General features: G+C 48.4%; 1 protein-coding gene across 4 annotated transcripts in view; it reads right to left on the bottom strand.

The window, feature by feature from the left end:
* LOC144122006 (uncharacterized) overlaps positions 1-26,878 on the bottom strand; it is a 182,319-nt gene that overhangs the window by 27,284 nt on the left and 128,157 nt on the right. For all 4 annotated transcript variants that reach the window (XM_077655504.1, XM_077655506.1, XM_077655505.1 and 1 more), the window contains 8 exons: positions 21,979-22,219; positions 21,150-21,286; positions 16,765-17,001; positions 12,918-12,996; positions 9,809-9,972; positions 4,854-5,041; positions 3,459-3,621; positions 605-1,212 (listed from right to left, as the gene is read on the bottom strand). In XM_077655504.1, the coding sequence (XP_077511630.1) occupies positions 605-1,212; positions 3,459-3,621; positions 4,854-5,041; positions 9,809-9,972; positions 12,918-12,996; positions 16,765-17,001; positions 21,150-21,286; positions 21,979-22,219 (1,817 nt within the window). The remainder of the gene's footprint in view (positions 1-604; positions 1,213-3,458; positions 3,622-4,853; positions 5,042-9,808; positions 9,973-12,917; positions 12,997-16,764; positions 17,002-21,149; positions 21,287-21,978; positions 22,220-26,878) is intronic.

Here is a 26,878-nt window from a genome sequence, read left to right as displayed (position 1 = left end):
AAGGCAAACGAGGCCTACGAGACACCGGAGAGCTGGAGACACCTTCGCAAAATGGCGTAGCGGAGGTGAGTCAATGAGCGGTAACGGCGGTGGCAGCGGATGATAGCACAGTACCGCCACCTAGTAGCACAAGTGCCCAACCATGGCAGTTAGTTGTGGCCGCAGTCAATAGATGGCGATCGCTACGACAAGCAGACGGCTCGCGGCAGTAATTTTGGGGGTGCGATGATTATGCGGGGAAAAAAAATTTTCAAATTTTTGATAGCCAATGTGGGGGGTGCGAGCATTACGCGAGTGCGAGCATTATGTGAGTAAATACGGTAGTGTAGCCTCTGGAATCCCGGCCCGAAATTCAGTGTCGATGCACGCAGTTTACTTCAGCCAAAATGCTGAAGTAATCAGCAATCAGAACGCAGAAATTAGCCAGTAATGGCAACACTTGCATTTTCTTTTTTGCTCTTTTCCAGCTTACAAAATCTCAGTTTTCAGAGAAAGCAGTCCCTTTGCAATTAGAATGCGGTACGCTATCGAGACAGGCCAACTGTTATTTATCCTCGGTATCCTTTTAAACAGCCTGGCCACTGAAATAATGCAAGTGCCTCACCTGAAGAGTGCTGCGCTGTCGTCAATGTGGAAGCCATTGGGTCTGGACGCGATGGCAGCCCCCAATACTCGATGAGCTTCACCGGGTTCAGGTCCTTCGGCTGTGGACACTGCACCACCAGTTGGGAATTGCCCCGTCGCCATTCTTTCCCTGAGCCTGCCACCACTACCCTCACCACCATTGGCAGCCACCACACCGTTGCACTCCACAAAGGTGTGTTCCACAACACACGAGCTCCTCCTCTCGGCCAGTTTCTCACCGATCTCGCTGCCACCATTGACGGCCGAATGATGCTCGACGACGAGAGGTGCACTGGCGAGCCGGTCTCTGCCATCATCCGGCTGCCCTGGCATCCGAGAGACAGCGGCTGCCTGGAGGATGGCCTGCACGAGGGAGCTGTGCTCAGGAGAGACGTTAGGTGGGAGCTCGTCGACGGGCGTGCCGTAGCTCGAGTCTGGCTCGGAATCACCGTTGGCAAAGGTGGCTGCGCCGTCCAGCGGCGGCAGTGGAATGGCGAGTCCAGCACGGTCCTTGCGCGGTGGGAGGGCGACGGAAGGCGAGTGCTCATCGCCCGACCCTTCCAGGTCGTCCATGATTTCGTCCAGAACCTGCATTGAGCACAAGGAAAAACAGAGGTTGTAAAAAGCAAGAAATATTTCGGGACAAAGAGAGTTTCGGTAGAAAATAAATATCAAAACTCTGCCATGTGCTGCAAAAATTCAAGTTTACTGTCCAACTACAGTTTGACCAGCAATTGATTGGCAATCCAAACAGTACTTAATTACAGTGGAACCCCGTTCATACGTTTTTCACCGGACCACGAAAAAAAAACGTAACAGCCGGGAAAACGCAACAGTGAGGAAAGGTCCGAAAATTAATGAAAACAGTGCAGCTTTGCCTTGAAACAATTTATTTCGACATCAAGTGAGCTTAGGTCTTAATAAAATCGAGAATGGTCGATTGCCGTTTTTTCCGCTCGCTGGAAAACACCACGCATTTCTCGATGGCCTGGAAAGCCGCATTGCTCTCAGCGTCGCTTTGAGGTGCGACGTACCTGCGGAGGAGGTCCAGAGCCGCGACGGCTTCTCCAAAGCTCGGGTCCGCCAACTCCCCGGAATCATGCGGCTCATGCTCCTCGTCGTCATCACAGTCTGAGGCTTCACTCGCGACCGAGTCTGCAACGATCTCGGCGATACTCTGACACTCGGACGTCACGACAGCAGCATCCACGGCGACGTGGTCGTCATACGTGACTCCCGTGGCACCCAGCGCATTCAAAGCTTCACTCAGCTCTTGATCATGAGAGGTTGCTTCTGTCTCTTCAGCTTCTGTGGCAGTCTCCTCTCCGCCGTCCATGCGAAAGCCACACCGCGCGAAGCAGTGCTGTGCAGTTGACGCGCTCACTGCAGTCCACGCTGAAGCGGCATTCCCTTGTATCTCGGCACGCTTGGAGACGATGCTGTTAAGCGTCGAGGGTGGCAGACCAAGACCCTTGGCGATGTCGACTCTTTTCCGCGCTGGCTGCCTGTCGACTGCGTTGAGAACATCCAGCTTTTCCTCGAGGAAAGCGCCTTGTGCTTGCGCGACGCCATCAAAGGACGACAAATCGCTTGCGGCGTAGCGAGGCCCGACGAGGCGTAGGCAGCGTAGGTGTTGACGGGAGGACACCGACGACTCTGATGGGTTGAACCGCACAAACAAGAAAGACTGGATTAGCGAGGCCTGACGAGGCGTAGGCAGCGTAGCTGTTGACGGAAGGACACGGGCGACTCGAATGGGTTGAACCGCACAAACAAGAAAGACTGGATTGCTGCGGGCCCGCGGGTTTTACTCGCTTCGGCTGACGAGGCAGTGGCCATCTAGTGGCAATCTCTCCAACTCGCGTGCGGCTTTTTATGGCCTCCGAGATTACCCACACGCGTACAAGGGGGTGATCTCGGAGGCCATAGTCTTGTAGCCAATTCCGTAGCCAAGTTTGGCCAAGACTCGTCAAAATGGCAGTTAGCGCGCGTTGCCCGGACGGGTTCGGGGTGCCAGGTTGCGACGTATCATGCAGGAACGCTTTCACAGCTACAACGTAACAGCGGGGTAGCCAATACATTGGATCCTATGGGAGCTATGCCGGGACCGGACGAAAACAACGTAACAGCCGGGAAAACGCAGCAGTGAGGAACGTAACAGCGGCGTTCTACTGTATAATACAAGGAGTCCTGTCTGGAGCAAAGCAGCACAAGAAATGGCTGGCAAAGAGCATACTTTGTCAGCTATTTTGAATATGCGACCATGATGATAATGTGAAGGCAGCAGCAGCAACTTTGATCTCTAACATGACTCAAACAGCACCAATACCTGTGGTGGGATGGGGGATTAGGGTCGAAGCCATTTGCCCTTCCAGCTTGTCCCCTCTCTAAATGTGGCACACTAATGTTGCCACAGAAAACAGGCTATGTCCTTGCACCTCTCTTGTGACTTCTCCCAGCTTCAAAGCAGAACTGGAGGCAGTGTGGCTGTAGCTAGTATCGTTCAGTACAGAATGGCTCCAACCAGCTGTATGCCCCCATTTTTTTCACGAGCCAGGTTTTAAATCCCATCAGAGAACAATTTCAAGACAACAAAAACATAGTATCTACTGAAGCTTACTGTTGGACATGAAAGCCTTTCAACTTGAAATTAGGTTCAAAGACAGGCGAGCTTCAATTAATGCGGGTTTACTGTACTAAGCCGACAGTGATGACTTGTAGCTTAAGCCAAAGAATGTCCTCCATACAGCTAAATCTGCAAAAATAAAAAAAAAGTGAAACCAATTCAAGTGTGCCACATTGGAGCGTGCACAGTAAAAGGAAGTTGCACGTACCTCTGAGTCCAGCTGTAAATGCGACGCTGCAAACAGAACACTTGTCTTGAGGAAAGCCTGCAGCTTGGCTGACAGCTGTGCCAGGGCTTGCCCACTGCTGGCCCCAGCCTCCACCGTGGGCCGCTGGGACTCCAGCTGAGACTCCAGCTGGGAGAGGCGCAGGCTGAAAAAAAAACAAAAGGTGGCATGAAAGCCTACTGACATGACTAAAAAGACTGGCAGAGCTCACAGTAATAGTTGGAGCAGTACCACTACCAGCAAGCTAACTATGCTCACTGCGGGACAGAGGCATCTCCCATGTCCCTCAAATTAACCGTTCTGTGTCAGCTGTGGCAGCCACTTTCCCCCAGCAAACTTCCTCACATCATCCACCCACCTGTCTTTTTCCTTTCTCAGCAAGACTCGCTTTCTCTTGGAATCCACTCCGTTACCCTCAGTGACCATCGGTTATATTGCTTTTGCATCCATTTCTTCTTGATTTCAGCTAGGATGTCTTCCCCTGGAATTCCATCCATCCACTCAGCTGTCTTCCTTTCTTTTTACCTTACCCCTATCATTTCACTTTCCACAGCTCAAAGCACTGTCCTCAGTTTCATAGCAGTCTTTCTGAATGACAACGCATTAATTGATACCAGACAACATGGGTTTAGACGAAGGTTTTCCACCATAACTTTGCTCATAGAAACAGTTCATGATTTAGCAGCAGCTTTAGACAGGCAAGGCCAAGCTGACATAATATTCCTCGATTTCGAAAAAGCATTTGACTGCCTCTCTCACTCCAAATTACTGCTGAAACTAAGACCCATACTAAGGAACAACACCTTAATTAACTGGATTCCAGAATACCTGTCTTTACGGAAGCAATGTGTTCAAGTCAATGATGCAGCTTTTTCCTCCGCAAACGTGCACTCAGGCATTTCACAAGCCTCAGTTTTAGGTCCGCTATTCTTTCTGATTTTCATAAACGATATCGTCAGTGATGTACGCGTCAAGATCAGGCTTTTCGCAGACGACTGCGTCCTGTATCATGAAATGCGTAATGCGAACGACCAGGCAGTTTTAAACACCGCCATATCTAAAATACAAACTTGGTGCTCGAAATGGCAGATGACTTAATCTGAAAAAGACCACTGCAATTGTGGGCCAACCGTTTGCCGCAGAATCTCCCGGCTGGCGTGAAACGATTCTGCATTTCGTGCAGCATAAACTTACTCGTTAAGTTAGTCTAGCTTGCCGCAGAGGTTCGAACCGGTGACCTATGTTAGGTGGACGTTAGGTGTGTTAACGCTCGATATTTGATCACTGCGTCAGCCTCGGCTCATTTTTTTGTGCAATATGCTCATCAAGAAAGGGCACCCTGGCAGCATGTAAGACATTTGAGAAAGGGTTACCCACTTCTTCTGCTGGCACTTGGCAAACAGCTTGGCGCAGCGCTGGTACAGGACCCGCGAGGTCTCCAAGGCTGCCTCGAGGAGCCCACGCAGGCGCCGCATCTCAGCCTCTGACTCCACCTGAGCCTCAGCCAGGGTGGCTCGCTCCGCCTGCAGGAACTCGCAGCCTTCGCGTGCCTCACCCAGCTGAACCTGCACACACACGCGGCAATTGCACAAGTCACACCACCTAGCATCAAAACACACATTGCACACGACTATTCAGCAGCACCACACGCGTTACCAATAAGGGCGGGCAAATATTCGAAACTTCAATTCAAAGTGTACTGTGCTTCTGCCATTCAAAGTACCCAAACCTCACAAACATTCTCAAGTCGCAAAATTTCCTAGCCATCTGAACTCACTGCCGAACATCATAGCGTCTTCACAAGTTGCAGCATCTGATACCTGTAATATTGCTCAACTTGGTTTTTGCCCTTAGAATCGACTTCCAGCGTGCAACCAAAGCGCATGTGTATGAACGCTAAGGCTTTGAAACCAATGCACTGACAATGACCGACAGCTGCTGTGCTGCTGCACGCTCACAGATTGCCAAATAACAAGAAGCCCCAGACGGCACATCAGTATTAGTATCATAAAGCCCCGAACCACTGGCAGAGAAAACAAGCTAGCACCAGAGCTTCTACCATTTTCGGTCGCTACGAGAAAGGATGCAGTGCACACGGAAACAGGAGTACAGGAGAATGGGCAAAGCTGCAGCCCATGTGTGTTGTTCTGAAGTCGTCCCTTTCATTCAATACAATTCTCGCCTATTATCAGAACCTATAAACTGCGTAACTTAAAGCCATTGGGGACAACAAGACTATGCCTGGATAACACATGACTTTTCGTTTTTATTTGACCAGCATGCAATCAGGCACAAGTTTGAATGGGGCGATGGGTGTTGCTCATCATTTGCTCACTGAGCGGCTTGTCGAGTTCGATCATGACATACCAAAAAAAAAAAAAAAATACGAGCTCCTGCTCGTGCTTGAGAACATTGCGATGCACCACGTGTTGCCTTCCCCGACTGTAGTTGCTATCGGACGCTAAGTGCAAGATCCAGCCACTGGACACGGGCGTCGTTCGCATACTCAGCATGTCCTATCATCGATGCATCACCTAGCACATGCTGTTAGCCATCGACATGACAGGTGGCGTGTTCCGGTTCAGAGATCTTCGTTGTGCATTGTGGAAATGACTGCAACCATGTGGATGGGCCTGACTGTGGAGTGCATCGGGAATTAAAGTATCGTTTATGGGCTAAGGAACAATCGAGGATGCTGTTGAACATCTAAGTGATTACACGTACATCTATATGCAGCAACGCATTTTTGATGCACAGATGTCCAGACATAATATTGCGTGGGATGACTTCGCTGGTGCGGACCATGACACTGGCATCACAAAGCCATACATAGATAGAGCCATTGTATACAAAGTATGAGCACTTTCCAACTCTCAGAATGCCAATGATAATGATGAGGAGGCCGATCTGCCACCAGATGCCATGAATACTTTAACCGCAATTAATTATACCATGCTCTTAAAGTGGCTTGTTAGCGCCTCGGGCCCTGGCAAGGAACACACGTACGACCACTGTGGAAAGCTTGGAAAGCGCCACGATATGGCTTCCTTTGAACAAGCTGAAGTGCATAACGAACTTTTCTAGGAAATAAACACGAGTTTCATCAGATTTCGCATTACCGGCTGTAAAATAGGAAGTCCACTTGCTATGAACCTTGGAAACAACGAACACAATCCATGTACATTACAGTCTGGTTTGCTATTACTGGGCTCCATTGTACCTGTATAACACTTTTCGAAATTAATGTCCATGATCATGGACCACAAATGGCCACGACGTGTTGTCCCACACGCTGAACACTGCCTGAAACGTTGAATATGTGCAACGTTGCCTCAGCGCCCCTAACTCGTCTTGTGCATGGGGCATTCACGCCAGAAAGAACGAAACGCTACGCTGCGCTAAAGCCAGAATGGCATGCACCTATGCTTGCAAAGTGTTTCCTTGCAGGGACACACAGCCGGCACAATACGCGTCGTAGTAGTGTGCCGTCTGGCCTGTGTCGCTGGGACTAGCATGCTTTGCATCGCAGTCGCACTCAAGGTGCTTTGAATCTAGCCACAGTTATCAGAAAAGAACTAACCTTTTCACCAGTTTGCCATCACACAATAGGTTCATATTTAAGTAAAGACATGATTGATTTCCACAAGGCCTTCGACAGCAAAGCACGTGGGAAAGCAGGCCAGATGAAGGGCACCTCCCACTGGCGTCCATGGATTGAACGCTTAGCGCACCGCTTCCAAACTGTCGTTCAAGCCGCCATTACTGTCAGTTGAGCGGTGGGTCTCGGGAAGATCTTAATATCAAGTGATGTTTGCAAGTAAAGTGCTCTAGCAACCTGTTTTACTCCCAGCGGTTAACTTGCGCCGGTTGTCTGGCACGCGTTGCATTGCCCATACTTTCAATGCATTTTGTAATACAGTAAAAGCTTGTTAATTCGAACTCGAAGGGGACCGGAAAATTGTTTGAAATAAGCGAAGTTCGAATTATTGAATGGGCGCTAGAATGAGCGGTTATAGCGCCCCGCCGCACGGGCAGAACCCGAAGCACTCGCATCTAGACTCGCTATTGTGAGCTAGGCACTACTACATGTTTGTGGCGGGCATATTCTGATAATTAAATTCATCTGGTTCTGTTGGCAAATGAAATAAATTGATCGGCCAGTTATGTGCCAAAAACAAGTACTGGAATGCATTCGCGTGAGCAGCGACCTTTAGTGCTGGAATATATGACGCTATTTATGCTCCAAAACATGTTTATTTACGAAGGGCCATCAAAATTAAAAGTAGGTAATCAGCGAAGTGCATTTCCTCGCGTTTCTTCTGCCGAGACTCCATGAGCATCATCTGCAACTTGCCCAAAGCTCCTGCGCAACGTCAGAGTTCTCATTGAACATCGAGCGCCGATGCTACTTCACGTGCACTTGGCGGTAGCATAGTCTCGCCGCCGCCGTTGGACTCATCACTGTCAGCTGTTCTCACCGCACGTGAGCCCTGCGACGTCTGCTGGGAGCATGCAGCCTCAATTACATCGGTGACACTCAAGGGCTCTAATGTCTCCACGCTGCTGTCCACGTAGCTCGCGCTCGCGGCACCAACAAAAGCCGTCATCACCCGAACCCCGAACCGCCATATTACGTTGTTTACACCACGTGATCACGACCCAGCGACCGTGGCACAGTGAAAATCTGGAACGGCTCGCGCCGCAGCATCAGCAGTGCGGGCGAGAGTTCCAGCAACGAAAACCTGCTACGGCATCCACCGGAACGCAGGCTCCGTGAGCCTTGTGTACTCGGCTTTTTCTCTTTTACATTGTTTTACATCTCTGGTAAATTTGGAGCATGTTTTACTCGCTACGCTATCTACGAGGAGCGGTGTCAGCTAGTGGCTCCTAGTTCAAATAACTGTAGCGGATGGCAACTTGTTCGAATTATCAGGAGTTTTCCCCCACTGAAATACACGGGGCTGTGCCGGGGCCAGGACCTCTGTTCGAATTAACGAGCTTTTACTCTATTTGAAGGATTGTCTGCGACTGCATTAAACTGTCATAAAAATGTTTGCCACTGCATAAAAGGTGGACACGTAACCGGGGCTCTCCACTGTTGCTGAAAAAAATTTTTCGGAACCGTTCCTCATCAGAATAAAAAAAAGTGCAGCCCTTACACCCATGCAGCCCTTACAGCCCTAAACACGGTAAAGCACTCACACTTGCAAAACGAACAAACTAAAATCCGCACTGATAGGGCTATACCAAAGGTACTGAAAAATGCAGACTGATCAATCTTAAAAATTATTTTTTGCAGTCAATTTGTATGCCTGGTTCGATATTGTTATGCACACAAATTTGCACATTTCGGTACTTTATTACACAGCTCACATTTCTACACATTAAACATTTAACACTGGAATATGATAATATCCAAAGAGTGTGCAAGTGCACACACAGTGCCTGAAGGGGATAGTGATGAGGTTGTACTCAACAGGGCCAATCCATGCCAGCAGCCCAGTGCGGCTTACTGAAATCTGCTCAGGCAGAGTGCGTGGATTTAACAAAGCAAGATTCAGCCCTATGCAAGCACGCAAGCGCTGCCCAGCTCTGCCTTTGCTGGCTGCAACGAGGCTTCGGATAAACATAGCCACATGTATTTTACATGACAGAGTTAGTCTCCCACTCAGCGGAGAAATTGGGATTAGTCAAGAGGTGATGTCATCACACGCTGAGCTGTAGAAGGGAAATGATTAAAACGAGATCAATTGTAAATATAAGGTTGCAATATGACTCAGACATCATTATAACATGTAAGAATGGCAAAGTAAATTAATTCTGGTTTGAAGAAAATTGGGTAATTAACCGGGAATTGAACCAATGACACTTGGGTTGCAAGTCAGCCACACTACCCCCAGGCCCCTGTGGCACTTTTGTTCGACTTGGTTAAAAAAAGATCTAGTGTCTTGTGGTGTATCACATGGTGTAGTATGCCTACTGATGTATGCTAATTAGTGTGTGAAATTATAGACAGGTAGCAATGAAAAAAGACCGTAGCAAATGGCCATTAACACTGTCACATCATACGGTTAATAAGGCAGAGCTTAATTGTTCCCCTTATTTTTCTAGCAACCTGTTACATGTACTGGCTTTTGGCATAGCAACACCACGTCCTCCTGCATCTGTCGGAGCATTGCCACAATAAGGCAGTTGATCGGCCAACTAGGCTAACCAAGAGAGCCAACAAAAGTGGCAGGCCGAGGCTGTACAAACCAAGAACTTGGCACCACTAACAGAACAATTTTGTCGAAGAAGCAGGTTCCCTTGCAGATGAATCTCTTGCTACCCACCTGCAGGTCATGGAGGCGTGCACGCAGGCCCTCGTGGGTGGCCCGCTGGGCCTCCATCTGCAGCTGGTAGTCGTGCAGGGCATCCCGGCAGGCCGCCACCTCCCGCTCGCTCTGCGCCAGAGCCTCTGCAAGCCGGTCACAGCGGCCTCGTGCGCGGGACAGCTCTGCAAGCGCAAGAGAGAAGAGAGACAGAAATGGAGTTCTTTTGTGAGCAAGATGCCGCAAGAAGATGCAAGAAGGCGCCAAGACAGCTTGAAAGGTCTTGACCATGCATTGCTGGAACATGTTTGTACAGCAGCATTGAAAGCAGGGCAATGCATCAAACTGCCTAGCCTTGTCCATTAAGAAGTTGCACACTTGAAAACAGGCAGCATTGGGTGCTTCTCACTGTGCGTTTACTTTGAATTCATTGTAACACTTTTCCTGCTGTCTATATACAGCAGAACCTCTTCGATATGCTCACGGCTTGTACGATATCCCCAGTGAATGGGCTCAAAATTTGGCGCAGTAAGAACGAGCCAACCAGTCAGTTTTTCTTGCGAATAATGTGTTCCTAGATAACATGATTTGATGGCAACTACGTTCAAAGTCTCGACGGATTTGGATGGCCACCAGCAGCAAATGTGCAAATACACAAGCAAGCCGAACTTGGGGGCACACAAAGAGCTCGAGTGCAGCGGCAGTCGCATGTCTCGGTGGCTTCTCAGTGGTGACTAAATACAAAGGGACAAAGCATAAAAAAAAATTACAACAATGCACTAATATTAGGTTTGTGCGAACATACGATAATTTAATATACAGCAGAAGTCAGTTACAGTAAATTTCGGATATAGTAAAGTGAAGCTGCGGTCCCGTTTCGCCTTCCATAGACGACTATACATTTCTTTTCGGTTACAGTAAATATTTTTTTGGAAGAAATGGCTATAGTAAAGAGCGTATGGCTGTGGCGATGTACTTCCCGCGGAATGATGACATCACAGTAAGCATGAATTCTAGGATCATGAGGCCGATACCGATTGCGCTCTTTGAGGTGGCTTCACCACCAAGTTCGAGGGCCGCTGGGAGAAGCCAACTTTTTGATGACTCCGAGCCCGTGAGGCAAAGCTGGCTATGAACGTACAAAGAAGGCGGCGCGGGTTGCTGAGAAAGGAAAGCCAGTAAAAGTAAAGTGAGGAGTAGAAAAGGGGTCAAAGGGCGTGTGTTAGTAGCGTGGCAGTGAGAAGCCCGCTGAACTGTGCAGGCAGTTTTGCAGCACTTGACTGTTTCTTAACTACTGCCTCTTAATGGAGGAAAACTCCCAATAATTCAAACACACTGGTATCCACAATGGTTAATTCGATTTCGGAGCCCCTGGCTTACACCGCTCTTCACAGATAGAAGCCAGCCCACAGCAATTACCAACATGCTGCAAATTTGCCTGAGATTAAAAGAATGAAAAAAGAAAAACAAGGCACCTGCACGTGGCATGACACACACTTTTAGAAAAAAAAAAACGTTGTCGATTGGCTATGAGCTCCAAGAATGCCACCTGAGACAGTCGTACGGTCTTCCCTGCTGGAGCATTGGCCGACGCATTGGGTGCCACCCACGCCAGCAATGCTCCAGTGCAAGTCTATGCAGGGTTTCTTTGTGCCATGGTCGCTAGGCCTGTCATGTAGAGAGCAGCTGTAGTTGAGGTAGGTATTTGTGATTGGTTGCCATAGTTGTGCGTTTGCAGGGGCACTGCCTCCTACATTCTTTCAGTGCCCAGCAGAATAAAAAAAACACAGAGCAACATCAAAACAGGGTTTCCCGCTGCTGATCATGTGCTTGCCTGAATCGTCAGCATGAGAAGTAATGTTTGTAGTAAAAGCCCGTTAATACAACTCGCCTCAATTCCCAAATCTGCATATATTTTTTACTGCCAGTGCAGTCCTGGCCAGCGTCCATGCAGGTCTATGGCATCGGACACTCGCTGATTCGGATGCTATAGGCCTCGCGCTGTTTATTCAAATGGGCTCCTGAAAAGAAGCCGCATCCAGTTATGACTGGCATGGCAAGTGATCACCAAGATAGCCCTACTCAAACCTGAATTCCATGCTGCAAAGTTTCACGCACCTGTGATGTGCGCACAAAGCAGGCGGGGTGAAAAAACTCTCAATGCCGTTTCTGAGCATGGTACCATAGTTTCTGTTTCACTCTTCTGAGCTTCGCAGAAGCCCGCAGCAATCGGCATCAGCCAGCCAGCCAACCAAGCGCAGCTGCGTGTAGCACTGTTTCGGACGCTGACTGGCACCACTGCGCATTTCTCTCGCTTCCATCAACGTGATTCTTCCAATCCAGTGAGGGTGCCAAAACTGCATATTTGTCACGTGCCACCCACTGTTCATGCAGTGAAGCGTTCTCACATGCTACGCGAGTGCTTGTGAGGGGGCTCCACCGCTTCTGTAATCTACCGTGAAAGATGCCGAGAGGGACCCTTATCATTTTGCAGCTGTTCTGCTTCGATGCTCCCGGCAGTATGCACGCAATAAAGTATCGATGGAAATGTGAAAAACAGCCACTGTCGCACTGTGCCCATTTCAAAAGCAGGCAATCACTGTGCAGTCTTTTTAGCAAAAAGATTTACCGTGATGCAATGAATCTTGTCAGTTTTTTCGGAGTCATTCGATCATTCAACATTTTTCCAGTCCCTTCAAGTTTTAACTAAGGAGCTTTTACTGTCTCTGCATAAAAATTGAGCACTTTATTCCCTTTTACGCAATTTCACAACACGACAAGTGTTAGACAAGGATTGCTAGTCACTGAAAATGCCACGTCGACATGGACCCTATATAATTTGACGCTTAAGCGATGGCTCCACAGACCACAAAGGGGGCGCCCTAGAAATTCATGCATCCATATAGGCCTGTGTCAGGCAGTGGAGCCAGCCAACACCTGCAATTAACCCGGTGCACCTCCTTATCTGATTCAGACAGAGCGGTCAGCAAATGAATGAAGAGGTGTGAGAGTACTTGTGTACCACCCACAATGCATCTGCAACCTAAGCACACATCTGGTGCACCCATGTGCGTCTTCAGCGTATAAATGCTGAACCAGTGCTTCAGCCGCGTCCGCTGTATGCACCCACCGGTGTCCCTCTTCTCGAGCTGCGACAGCAGGTCCACCACCACCTCCGCTGAGTCGTCTCCGCTGTCACTGCCCAGAACCTGCATCCAAGACGCAAAGAATTGGGTAATTGCCATGCATGTGCAGAAACCCTATTAGATTCATCCCATATTTTCACCACTAACTACAGTTTCAATCAGGTAAACTGACTGAATACTATCAATGCTTTTCCAAAACAATGGCAGGTTTAATATTTGCTCCATGGCATAAGCAACAAATATTCTGAAGGCTGTCCAGTCATTATTTTCCATGTTTTGCACATCCATTTCTTCTGCTAAATATTCAATTCCAAAAGACACCTAGCAACGTATTCCTGAATGATCACTTCTTAGGAGTACCAATTTCAGTGCGATTCAGTGCATGTGCACTGGATGCACCCAAGGAATGGGACTCCAGGAAACAAATTTGTAAGTGCTTCCCATCAGCATCAATCTGAGATAGAGCAGCCTTTAAGGAACACACATCACAACACATTTCTGAAAAAAAAAAAACTTGGAGATCGTTTACACTTGGCCTTTAAAAACAGAACGCGATAACACTATCCTGCGGCCTACGCTTATTGCCAGCCGCTATCCGCTGCTGCGCGCGGGCGCGCCCGTGGGCACATTCCAAAATGAAAATGTATTAGTCGCTGGACTATTTGCCCACACTTGCGCCATCGTCCTCATTAGCGCTGCCGTCGTGATCGCTGCTGCGGTCCCACAGCGCGTCGTTCTAACGTCATCGCACAGCCAAATTCCGTAATTCGCAAACAGCTGCATCATGACATCGCGTGGAACAACTGAAAATTTTGCCTCGCTGCAGCTGCCACACCTATACCACCCGTTGCAAACGTCGAACTTGCGACCTGGCGTGCAGTTATTCTATTTCTTCGACGTAAAGAATGGCAGCCATCTTGAATGACAACGGATGAAGCACTACATTAAAAACATTTGAAACGCGGCCGGCAGTAGTCAAATGTGTCAGAACCTAAAGGCGCGCTCACATTAGCGGGAAAACGTGCAACGCTGGACGTTTTCCGCGTGCCGCTTCCCGCGCAAGCCAGTTTTTCTCCCGCGGACAGCCTGCTCAGCCGTCCCGCGGAGCGATGGGTTCGGTACCTATTTTTCCCGTGCCGGTGACCAGAACAGCCAATGGGCGCCGACCGTGAACCGTGACGTCGGTCCCAGTTCAGTGACCCCGTCGGCGGAGGCGGAGGCTGCGCGCGTCCGTCCGGCCGGCCTGGCACTCGGCGGCTGCTTTGCCAGGGCGACGGGAGGGGAGCTAGCAGGGTGCGCTTTCCAGTCTTCTCTAGTGTCACGTGACTATCCCCTTCTCTTTCTGCTCGTTCGGGTCCTCCCTCAGTGCCTGCTCTCTCCACATTCCAAGACAACCGCAGCGAGAAAACGCGCGCAGTGTGAGCGTCATTCTGAGGAGCTGCGAGGCAGCGTCGACGTTGACGCTGTGCCGGCGCGGGACGCTTCCCGCTAGTGTGAGCGCGCCTTAAGAGAAACTACGCGTGAGCGGCGTCAGCTCTTCCGTCAGCTACCGACTCTCCCTGGCACCGCTGCGGTTCCGAGTGGCAGTGCCGCCTCGATTGCAACAGCGGCTGTTCCATCAAATATACCGACACTCCCCGGCGCCGCTGCGGTTCCGAATGGCGGTGCCACCTCAATTGCAGCAGCGGCTGTTCCATCATATACACTGACGCTCCCTTGAGTGCCGAGTGCGTGATTGAAAGTAAACAAAAAACACTTAGACAATGCCTATTAAGAGTAGAATGCGAATGCGTTATCGCGCCACCGCCGTTTATCAGCAGCCACAATATGAGGCCACGTGTGGGGAATGGGCTGGTGCCCGTTTGCTGCTTATCGACAGCCACCTTCGGCCGCTGCGCGCGGAGTGGGGATGTTGGTTCTGCGCATTGACATAGCAGATGCTCAAGGCCAGCAACAAGAACGATGCGACAGAGCCGCGCAGTAGAAATGTAACCACGCTGTAGCATGCCCGATATCTCGTTTGTCTAGTTTTCATTTATGGTGCGATGCTTTGGTTCGATTAGAAGTCGACCCTCCCCCACCTCGGATTTTCAAATTTTGAAAAATAGGTCGACTTACAATCGTGTAAATAATTACCGCGCTCAGCAAAAATTGATTCTCTGTGCCTCTTTCTGGGTATAGTAACGCTCGTACTGCAGCAAAAGATGTGTTTATTGCCAAGACAAATGGATTTAAAAATCTTCATGGCGGTCAATTCAAAATTGATGTCCTTACCGAAAACAAGGGGTCCCTACAGTTCTTAAGGGAGGAAGGAGCTTTGAAATCACCAAAAATAGCCAAAAAATTGCTGTTCTGAAAATTGTTGTATCCGCTTATATGCCTCCATTTTTTATGCTATCCCGAAGTTTCATTGATGAAATCGACTGGGAAGTACTCAAAACAAAAAACATTTTGTGAACCACGGCAGCTTTGCACTGTGAGGAAATGCTCGAACAATGGGCATTTTCCTTTTCATGGTTTTCTGTCTAGATACACACCTTGCAGAGCAGGTTCCTTCAAGGCAGTTTTATCTATATTGATTCCATTTGTTTTGCTGCCCACCTATTTATTTCTTTTCTGAAATCTTCTGACTGTGAATATATGTCAGTGGACACTAAATAAGAGAGAAATTACTCACTGGCATACACCCAAGCACAGCCATACAACTACAAAGGAAAGCTATACAGCTTTCTCAGAAACTTCGTAGTTAAGGAAAAATTCGTCCTGGTCGGGGGTTTTGTTTGTGAAAACTTGGGGGAGGGTGAGTTCATCTGCTTTAAAGATGAAAACTATACGGAAATGATGATTTTCCGCAGCTGCATCAAATGTGCTACTCAGTATAAATTGTCAAGAATATCAAAGCCCAACAGCTGCAACAATACTAAAGACGTCTGAAAATAGTCGAGTATTCCATGGCCTCCTTTGTGACATGATGCAGCAGCAGAGGAGTCTCATTACTTGCAGCGCCGTGGCCTGCGGACAGGCTCTGCCCCACAAACTGCGAAGAGCACGTGACGAGCAAGCGGTGCACAGTTTCGGTGCACTGGAAGAACAAAGGAATCCCCAGACGGAGGAGGCTGAAACATGCACCGTAGCCAAATTTGTGAGGCGTCTACTAAAAGGAAGAAGAAATGCCACTAATGCACCAGTTGGCTCTAAAGTTGATGCACAGCAGTCCTCGGTTGGCTGGCCGATGCGCAGCCATTGGACCGGTGCGAAGCTCAAGAAAGCGAGACCGAAACTATGTGGCCGGTCCATATTCTGGCAATGAGGTCCCCCCAAGAGTGGTCGACCATCTGCTGTTCCACGTGCATCACAGGTGTGTGGTCAAGACTGCAACACGCAGTTAAGGCTTGAGGAAGGCAACCTGCATAATCACTTGTGCTGGATTCACCGCTACACAGCTCCGCATGTCAGGGGCCCGTTTGAATTACCTGATGTGTGCCCAGCTGCTTCCAAATGTCTAACGCCACATACTACTCATGTGGCCATTGGCCACGACCCTGCCAGCATTCAGAATTACTGGTGGTGGAATTAACGAGGTTCTACTGTACACTGCTCTTGCTCCTAGCAGTTCCAGCAGAAACACGGTGATGTAGAGCACGAGTGTGGTGCCACAGAGCCATGGGCAGCATGCCATTTTTCTTTTAGTGGGCAGTCAGCTGCACTGATGTTGAGCAACTGGTGGCTCACTGAAAGGACAGCCAATCGGGCTAGTCAAAATGCATTCTGAAAGTGATTGGTTCACCAACCAATAGTGGAGAGAAGGCCAGAGGGAGAGGGGGCACCCACCAGGTCCCAGTAAGCACGCTGTGCCCTGCGCAGCTCCTGCTGCAGCCTCTGAGCCTCCAGGTGCAGGCCCATTAGGAGGGGGGACTCGCGCACATACGGGGGCAGCTCTCCGTCGGGGGAGTCCGCCTCATCCTCGGGGATGGGTGCCAGGGGACCCGCAGCTCCTTTTCCCCCTGAAGGCTGCTCCTGGCGACACTCCCGCTCAACCAGGTGAGCACGCAGGCGGCCGTACTTCACCTGCACAACCACATGCACTCTCACATGAGCCCACGAGCATGATTCTGAGCCAGTGAACCATATGCCTACCGAAATGAACCCAAGGTACTTGGTAAATCCAACACCAAGTGGTGCACTGAACCATTCCCGCTGAGGTCTCCGCACTCTAGAAGCTTGGTGGTTACTAGCGATAACCTGAAGCGCTTTGGGTGCACCAACCATGACAATGTGCCAGATGTCCCTCATGTAAGGCAGGCCTGTTAAATATCAACCGAACACTGCCACAAAGCCTGCCACAAGTAACGTTGATCCCCCATGGTTGCCTGCGGCAAAAAGGAAAAATGATGATTATGAATGGATCTTTATTGGCGCAAAGGCATCTGAGGCCGAAGAGGGACAGAGACTGACAGTGGATGATCTCAGGAAGACAGAAATTTAAGGCGAAATATAGGTATTACACAGCCACAAGTGGCTTTCAATTAACAGTAAAAACAGGCCCAAATTGCTACCAAAATTCAACAACTGCAAAGTGGTGCACTGTGCAGACAGCATAAAATTCTGGGCTTGTGTCAGCTGTTCACTTAAAGGAGACGTACGCAACAATAAACAAATTGTCATTAAAAAGTTGGGTGTTTTTCTTGAAGGAATAATTGAATCATGTGTAAAGAAGAGTTTAGGGTGAAGCGGAATGCACTGTTAGTACACTTCAGGAAAGCAAGCTCTCCAGTCGATTCCGCAAGAGGGAAAGAAAAAAATAATGCATCATTTGAACATGTTAGCCCCAGTATGACATATCATAGCCTCCAAGTTCTGAACCTCAGTTAACATCATGGAGGAAGAAAAGAATTTAGAAGAGGCCATTATGTCACATTTTTTGAAGCTGGACATGAACCCCCCCCCCCCCCCCCCCCCCCCGCCCCCCCCACCTCTCCCACCCCACTCCCGCTACATGGTTGCCGCCTTAGTGCGCTTGCACATGTGCAACAGACAATGCAGCACAAGACACCACTGTGCCCAACGCTAATATTGGATCCATCGTTGGCCAAAGGCTCCCGGTAGTCTTTGCGAAAGCACGAGACTTCTGGCACACTTTTTGGCACGCAGCTCGGATTGCAAAAACTTCTCCTGAGCTTTCCTTCGTCCATTGTTAACACTCATCTTGGCTGCCATGTTTGCACAAGTAGTCATCAGGGGTTTCAATTATTCTCAAATTTTTGAAAGCCAAATCGGCATGTTGCGCTATATGTTATCCAACTCGTATTCTAAATTTGTGGCCACTTAGCAATTGTTGCGGGAAATGGGGTGTTAAAAGCTGAAAACGCGAGCCACTCGACAGATTTCAATTAAAATTTGGGGGTACTAGTGAGGACACTTTGCAAAACTGTAGAAGCTGGCATCTCTGCCCAGCAAAAACCCCTTCACCATGATAGCCCAGCTTGTTTTTGGGCTAGAAATTACGTGCAGCGCTGGAAACTTCTGGGGTAAGGTTAATGCCATTCATCTTTGCTGCACGCTTCTTCCATGTGCAGCAGTCCCAATAGAAGAATTTCACAGCAGCTCTGTGAAGCCACTGTTTGGCAGGTGCACCACATCTGACATGCACTACCACCGCGACGGTGAATGAAATGCAACAGTGCACGGCTGCTGTTTGTCAGGTGCTCTTTAGGCATCCAGAGTGCTGCACCCAACTTAGGCCCTTAGGACAAAGGCATTTTGCTATGCAGGGGCCATTAATGCAGTATGCACTTCTGCATTGTTTTGTTATTTTTGTGCAGCCTTCAAGGGATTAAAGAATGCTGGAATGTGGAACTGAGCGTACCTAGCTAAACAAAATGTAATTTGGAAAATTTTTAAAAATTTCCTTGTTTATGAAACAAATGTTTACACTGGCCTCCAGTACTCAGCTGTGTAATGAATCTGCCAATTTAAGGCTGTTAAAGAGAAAATTTTTCCGCTGGAAAAGCACACTTTCTTTTTATGGTATGACTACACATCGAAATTATCTTTTAGTACAAAAAACAACAAAAATTGCATAACATAAGCTCGCAGATGAATTTCAAAAATAGTCACATTCCAGAATGCGTGCTACAATAATGTCCTTGTTATTCTCTACCAGAACAATTGAAGAACTGCTATTTTCAAATTTTCAAAAATTCCCAAAGTTTGCTTCAAAATCAATTCTCCTTTCAATATATCATTCAAAAGATTCAGAGTTTTACATGGTCATAACTTGCTCATGCACAACCTCTTTTATACAGAGCACCAAACTTTTTTTAGAGCAAGTATTTCATAATACTGCAAGACAGAGCAGCACTTTTGTGGTTATCTCACTAGCCGAATATGTCGATCAAGCATATTTCTGAATAACAAATGATTAACAATTAACACATCTTGATTGCCAATCTAATTCATCTGTTCCAATCATTCTGAACCAAATAAAATGAGATGCTGTGCTGACATGCATTAATTTAAAAGGAAAAAAATACACACTTCCATTAAAAGTACTCGCTTCATGATTAGCTCTGGACTTCTGGTTGAGTGTCCCAAGTGTGCTCTGAAAAGTGCGTCTTGTAGGCAGTTTTTCAGGAGGCCCGTCGCCAACACTTGAGTAAACTTAAAATTTCTCACTTTCTGTTCTGCTGACCAGACTGAAACTTTGTGGGAATTTCTTGAATGGCTAAGCCATCGATAGCAACTGCAACCCAGAAAGGCATCCTTTAGTCAAACATCGAGACTAAAAGAGAAGTTACTAATCAATTAAAAAGTGGCAAGAATATAACTTCACACCAAAGGCCTCTTGTGATTAACATAGAACAACAGAAGGAGTGTGTTGTAACAGCATTTCCTCGAATGCAAACAGGGGCAGTGTCTTGAACCTTCGGAGAGCTTGCAAAAAGATCAGCCTGACATGTCACATTGACATGTCACAGTGATGCTGTGTACACACTTAGATTGAGTATTTTCGCATTCTCTGGTGTGTTTGGCATCATAGTGCGCAGCCCGGCATGCTCTTTATTCTACTCGTTTTTGCTCAGCTGCGTTAGAAGGTGCATTGTAACTTCTGAACCACAATGACGATTGGCTTTGTATGAGCAGCTTGGCCAAATGGCACCACCATGGCCAATGTGTTTGTTCTGCACAAGGTTGGGTAAAAGGGTCTTTTTTCTAAGCATTTTACCACAGAGAAGCGTAACCCAGTAAAAAACAAATGATAAAATTGTGTCAAAATATGACAATATTTTCTCATTTCTAATGTAATGACAGATTTTTCTGTGGCACTGTTGTTACTGCAGAATTTTCCGTTGGTATGAGATAAAGGACAAAAATACTACAAAAAATCTGTTATGACAACAAAACTTTTTCTGTAGTGGTTTTAGACCGGGAAGCACCAGGTCAGTGGTCAGCTTGTACTTATTGGAAAACCAGTGGATACCTGGAGACAGGGATCAAGCCGTGCACCTGCTGCTGTGTCACAGTAGTTTCTTTCAGCAGTTTTTCGCAGTGACATGCAGCACAGCAACTCACTTGTAATGCACCAGTCAACAGGTCTGAGAGTGTCTCAAATGAAGTTTCACATTCAATGAGAGAGAGAGAATAACCATTTAATTGTAAAAGAAGACCGGAGCGGATTGTGGGTGGGGTCCTCAGTCCAAGACTCCAGTGGCTTCCGCCGACGCTTTGGCGATGGCGACTAGCGCCTTCTGGTCTTCCAGGGTGCCGCTGGCCAGCGTCACCTCCCACTGCTCCAGCACCACGTTGTGCGGCTTTAAGTGGTTCGGTTTATCTGAGCATGTCCATGTAATGTGCGTGAATGTGGGAATTTCGCCACACCAAGGACATGTATCTGCGTATAATGTTGGGTGAATGCGGTGTAGGCGCTGAAGATTGCGGAAATTAAGTGTTTGGATGAGTCTTAGGTGGTAGGAGTCCTCCGGGGAAAGTTTCTTATGTGGCGGGGGGTAGAGACACCTATTTAGGCGGAGGGTCTCTGTGAACATCTGACAGTTTTCGCAGGCTATCAGCAGCTGAAAAAACATAGAACTTCAAACGTGAAATACAATGCTGGAAGATCCTTTTAATCCAGCTGCACCTGCAGGTCCAACAGAGACTTCCCCTTGAACACTGTGCAAACCTGAGAAGCAAGCAAGCAAACAGACATACACACCCACCTGCAGGCGGTCATGTTCCTGGACAAGGCGGGCAAAGTGGTCTTTCAGGGAGGACACCCCAATGGCTTCCTCTTCGTCTCTGTCAGGGCTGCTTCGGCCAATAGGGGGTGCACTACTTGCCGCTGGAGTGGCAGGGGCTGTGGTGTACAACAGGGTGAATCAGTGCCATTGCCGTTTACCATAGAGGGCATGAAAAAAAACTCGCATGCTCACCTGCCAAAAATTTTGTGCGATAACGCAGAAAAAAAGTGCAGGCTTAGCAATCCCCTCCAGCAGGCAAGCAGATTTTTCTCACACTGTAGCAAATCCCTTGATTTCACCTCAAAACTGTTTCCGCAGCTCAATTTTCAAGGATGGTGCAGCATGCCGAACTCCAGCGATTTCCTTAATTCAGGCAATGTTTTAAGCTTAAGCATTGGCATTTTTTACTGCCAAACAAGATAGTAAAGAGAAAGAAAATGTCTCCACATGAAACAACTCTGTGCCTGTGAAGAATGCACACAAAGAGGTGGAAGAAGAGCGAACAGTCAAGTAAAACAGTGCAGCACCGATCATACGACTTCACAGCAATAATGACAAAATAAATGGCCTTCAAAAAAAACCACACAAGGGTGTTACACTGACGTTTCTTTGACTTCTTGCCCTAGCAATACATATTTTTTGCTCAGCTTACACAGCAGGTTTCAACTGCAGACCTTCCATGTCAGTCCATGAAGCTACAATCCAAAGTACGAGCTTTACAGCTACCACTATGCTGTGACTCATAAACTGCTCTTTGGCCTCACAAGAAAATTTCACAACTGCGCACACGAGAGAGCCCATCACACACCTGTGGAAGCAGGCTTCGGCTCTGCCCGAGGCCTGCTGCGACCGGGCAGTGGCGGAGGAAGTTTGCGCGTGGGCTGTGGCTCCTGCTGCGGCTTGCGCACCGGCTGTGGCTCCGGCTGTGGCTGCAGGGAGCCATGGTACGAGGCACTCATAGCTGCAGGCCCTGGACCACTGATCACTCGCATACTGCCGTGGCGCCGTAGTTGGCAGCCGGCCTCTGGCTGTGCTGAGTCATCCTTGGACTGTTGCAAGAAGGCCAAAACAGCAAATTGCTTAATGTTGGCTGTCAAGCATAAAAAGAAAAGCTGGCCGACACTGACATGTGAAAAAAGAAATAAAACACTGCCGCTGGGCAGGTTATTAAGCCACATGATAAAACAGGAGAATTTACAGCTTCAAGTAGCATGACATCATTTTTAGACAAGAAATCATTTTTAGACATTAGGAAGATGCAGTGGTGCCTACAATTACTGACATGTTGAAAAATGTCCATTTATTATTCTTTTGAAATCATCCAGTGTGGTGCTGCTCCTCAACACCCCGAGGGTACAGTGGATGTTTGTAGGTGATGGCCCAACAAGAGTTTTTATGCAGTGCTAATCCTGAGGACAATTTTGCAAGGAATATGTAAAGCTCACTCTGGTCTATCAGCGGCCTCCAATGGCAGGGAACCTCCCATGGTACAAATTTTGTAAAAATGCTTTTAAAATGCAGTCTAATGTTAAAAACACCAATCATCTGTTCCAAAACACACAAAAGTATCCCCAGCACACGTCTTACAACTTGCTACATTTCCAGTTCCATGAGGTAGCAAAGCAGGAGCAACATAGCAACCCAAAACCTGATTTATTTGTGAAAGCGAATATAAACACGGCACCTTTTAGGAACAATCATCAGTAACACATCATTATCCAGCTTACACGCACTGCTTGACAAAAGGTGCCTCTCATTTGTCTTCATGCATTAACCTTGCCCTGCGCCATCTGTGCCCACCTGCAAATTTCCCCAATTTTGTCCATCAATTGGCTCTCGGAGTCACCAACTATCTTATGTACTGTCTCCTGCAGCGTAGTCCCATTTTAGTGCAGTCAGTTTGCAATGGCATTTGGGCTCCTTGTGGGCTTTACAGTGCGGCGAAACTGACCCGTGAGGACTACGTGGGTAATGTCTTGTCATGAACACTGCGTTTCCCGCAGCATCCCAAAGCCAGCGCTCTGTCCTCAGGAGTCATGAGGGAACGTGGAAGAGATGTTGCCTGCTGTGTTGCGGCCGAAGCTGCCGCTCTTTGTTCGTTACGTGAGTTATCTTGTTGCGTTTTTCCAGAAAAATACACTGTGCCATGTCCCCCCGATGGCAACCACTGATGTCATTCCACCAGTCAGAAAGTGCAGTCAGCGTCAAATGAAATGCGAACAAGACAATAAAAATGGAAGAAAAAAAGCGAAAAGATTTTAGCTGAAGGAGAATGAATACTAGTGCACTTAATCTTCTCTTGGGTGGTGCAAAGACAATTGCGTGGAAGTTTCAAAGTACCCAGCCTATACTTCTTCAGCAAAAGCTCATATTTTTGTGTTCTTGTGTTCACATTTCAGTTATCCTATTGAGTTTCATACATACTGATGGTACATGGCCACTTTACAGTGCCTGATTACAACATTCTGTAATGCAAGGATTAAATCAAAGTGTATGTGAGTTACGTTATTAAAATAACTGTGCCCAAGATATTAGTCTACAAAAATAAAGTTTACAAGAATTGCTACCAATTCTCGTGCTTCCATTATTATTCCTGGCAGGCCTTATCTCTTTCAATTCAAGAAGATGCGTGCTTTTAATTTAAACGACCTGCATAAATTTTCAAAACTATTCCAGTTGCTTCACAACCAATAATGCAACAACGAGTAAAAGTCCAACTAATTTCTGTGTCATGAAGATACGGCTTTCCAGCGCTCCCTTCAACGCCCATAAAAATCCACGTTGGAGACCAGTCATCCATTTCGCAAGCGAAAATTTCGCATTCCCTAGCGAATGCAGATGACACCGCTAGCCAAAGAGCAGGCCACCGTAATGCAAATGCACGAACCTCAGCACCGCTCTTCGCTCGAATCCGGTGCCTGCTGACGACACGCACCGCTTCGGATTCGAAGTTAGCAGAAATCTAGCAGAAATCTAGCAGAAATCACGGAGGAGACGCGAAACGACAGCCAGTACGATTGAGACGGAACGTGCAGGGAAAGAGCGCCCGCTTCCCTCCACCCCTCTCCATTTTCTTTTTTTATTTACTCCTTTGGGAAGCGGCGTGGTGTTGCGTCGTGTCGGCCGCAGTAATGGTGGCAGCCACTGGTGCCATCGGCATCAAGCGCGGTCACGCAGTCTCCTCCCGTGCTTCCTGCTCTGTTGTGTTGCTGCAGAAGCCTCCTTTCATCATAATTCGGTGTTCGGCCTGTGAATAACACATTCCGTGGCACAAAAAAGCTAGACGAGAGGCTTAAATTTTTACAATGCCCGAACGGTAGACTGAAGATTTCGGTACACCTGTAATATAAAAACCCCACTAATATGCATTTTTCTTTCTACGACCCCTGTGATACAACAGTGGCGTGGAAGAGACCATCTCTTTTCTAGCCCATCTCAATCTACCATCTCGATCCCCGTCTTTGTTTGTACGACTTCGAGTTAACGAGAATAAAAATCAAATCAAAGCTAACATCACATCTTTAAAAGTCTTATTCGCAGCACAATGATTATATTGTTACTTGCTGACAACAAAGTGACTATCGGTGCTCTTGAAGATGACGACGTTGAGAGCGTGTGTGTTCTCAAAGCCTCGGGTCGTAGAATACCTCTCTGTGTGCACAACTGTTTGTGGAGACCTCCCCTCAACATTTGGTGTGAGGTGCTAGGTAACGTCATCACCCACAATGCCCACAAGCTGGATCTACGCCGTCACCTCGGTACCATCGCGATGACTACCGAAGCGGCTCCATCCACGCCAACATCACCGACTGTCGTGGCCCACCCCCGCGACCCGGGCACCATCTGCGGCACCAACGACGTGGATATATCGAGGACTGGATCTCGCTTTATGAGCGTGTCAGCAAGCATAGCAGGTCTGACACTATGCTCATGCTTGTGCCTTGCCGGAATTGCACGCATATGGTTCAAAACCCACGAAGATCTTGCATCCTGGGACATATGCAAACAGAAGCTCTGAGACTTGTTTTGGAAGCCTGTTGGACAGTGAGAAGAAGGAACTTGCTGCTTGCACCCAAACGTCTACGGAATACAACATTTCCTATATTCAGGACGTCTTGGCTTGTGCAGAAAAGTTGATCAAGAAATGTCCGAGGCAGATATGGTGGGGTACATACTAAAAGGCATTGCTGACGACGCCTTCAACCTTCTTCTCTGTAAAGACTGCTCCACGGTTGATTCCGTCCTACAGGTGTGCTGGCGATTCTAACAGGTAAAACACCGGAGAATTGCACACTGTTTTGACCGCTTACCAAACACAGCTGCCAGTTCCTCGTGCGAGGATCTAGCGACCCTACGGCAGCCTTTGAGCGCTGACACTTCACTCAGATCGTGCGATGTGAACTACAGGCCCTGACTCCCACTGCCTCCACATCACTTCTGTCGGAGAACTTGCCGTTGTTCGACAAAAGGTTGCAAACATGGGCATGCCCTCTAGTCGCACTCTGGAGATCCTGAGTTCAAGCCCTCTCACTCCTGTGGTTGCTACGGCTATGCCCAACAGCACCTTCATGACCCGTTACCAGTACCGCAATACTGCGGAGTGGCGCACCCCTGACGATCGGCCTATCTACTTCACGTGCTCGCGGATCGGTCACACCTCTCGCCACTGCCGCAGCCATTGGTACTCTCATCCCCGGCAATTCTCCTACGTTGATCGTCGTGCAGACTATGAGCCCCGCTGTTTCTCTTCTGGCTATGTCTCTGAGACACACCGCTCCGAGACCGCTCGGCCTGTTCATGGGTCCAGCCGCTCACCCTCTCCGCAAACTCGCCGTTCTCGTTCTCATCTTCCTCGTCGCAGCTCCTCCCCATCTTCCGCCGACCGCTTCTCGGGAAACTAGCCGATGCAGTTCCCGGAGGTGACGCTACATTGATGTCCCGGGCTGCAAATCCTCAGCTGATCACTGCTTGTCCCTGTAATATTCTTGACATCTTAGTGGATCACGTCCCTGTCCCAGCCCTACCTGCCACTGGTGCCCAAGTATCCGTACTCAGCTCATGTCTTCACCGTCACCTCAAGAAAGTGATGACCCCTGGCGCTTCGTCCACTGTTAGGGTCGCCAATGGCAGTACTGCTGCCGTTACTGGAATGTGTACTGCTCGAGTAACCATTGCCGGTCATCACATCCCGGTTCTGTTCGCCGTCCTTCACCAGTGCCCTCACGACGTGATCCTCGGTGTTTGCTCTTCTTAACAGCCAGCTCTACCCTTATCGACTGCTCCAGCGGCCTTCTTCGACTAGACTTGCACCTATGCTCAGACGCCTCCTCCAGCCGTACCCGCCTTAGCTCCTCCATGGAGTTCGCTCACCTGCCCCCTGACTCTGCTGTCTACCTCCCTATGTAGCCTTTTCAACCTGCTCCTGATGGCGACTACGTCGCTTGACCTCTTGCCGATGTTGTTCTACACCATAATGTCATTCTCCTGCACCTAGTCGTGCGCGTCACCCAGAATAGCATTACCTTCCTGCCCTCAACTTCAGCCTGTCATCTCAAGTTCTTCACGAAGTCATTTCGCTTGATTATTTGACGTCTGTGACCGACTGCACCGTTTCTGCACTAACACCTGATCCACCCACTGACGCCCCTCCGCCACCCATCTCTGGTCGAACTCCTATTTCCGGGATGATTGCGCAAGGTCTGAGCCCC

Source organism: Amblyomma americanum, chromosome 2 (assembly GCF_052857255.1).
Source record: "Amblyomma americanum isolate KBUSLIRL-KWMA chromosome 2, ASM5285725v1, whole genome shotgun sequence".
Classification (NCBI taxonomy): domain Eukaryota; kingdom Metazoa; phylum Arthropoda; class Arachnida; order Ixodida; family Ixodidae; genus Amblyomma; species Amblyomma americanum.
The sequence above is the reverse complement of the archived record's forward strand: the minus strand, read 5'-3'. Positions and strand labels throughout refer to the sequence as shown.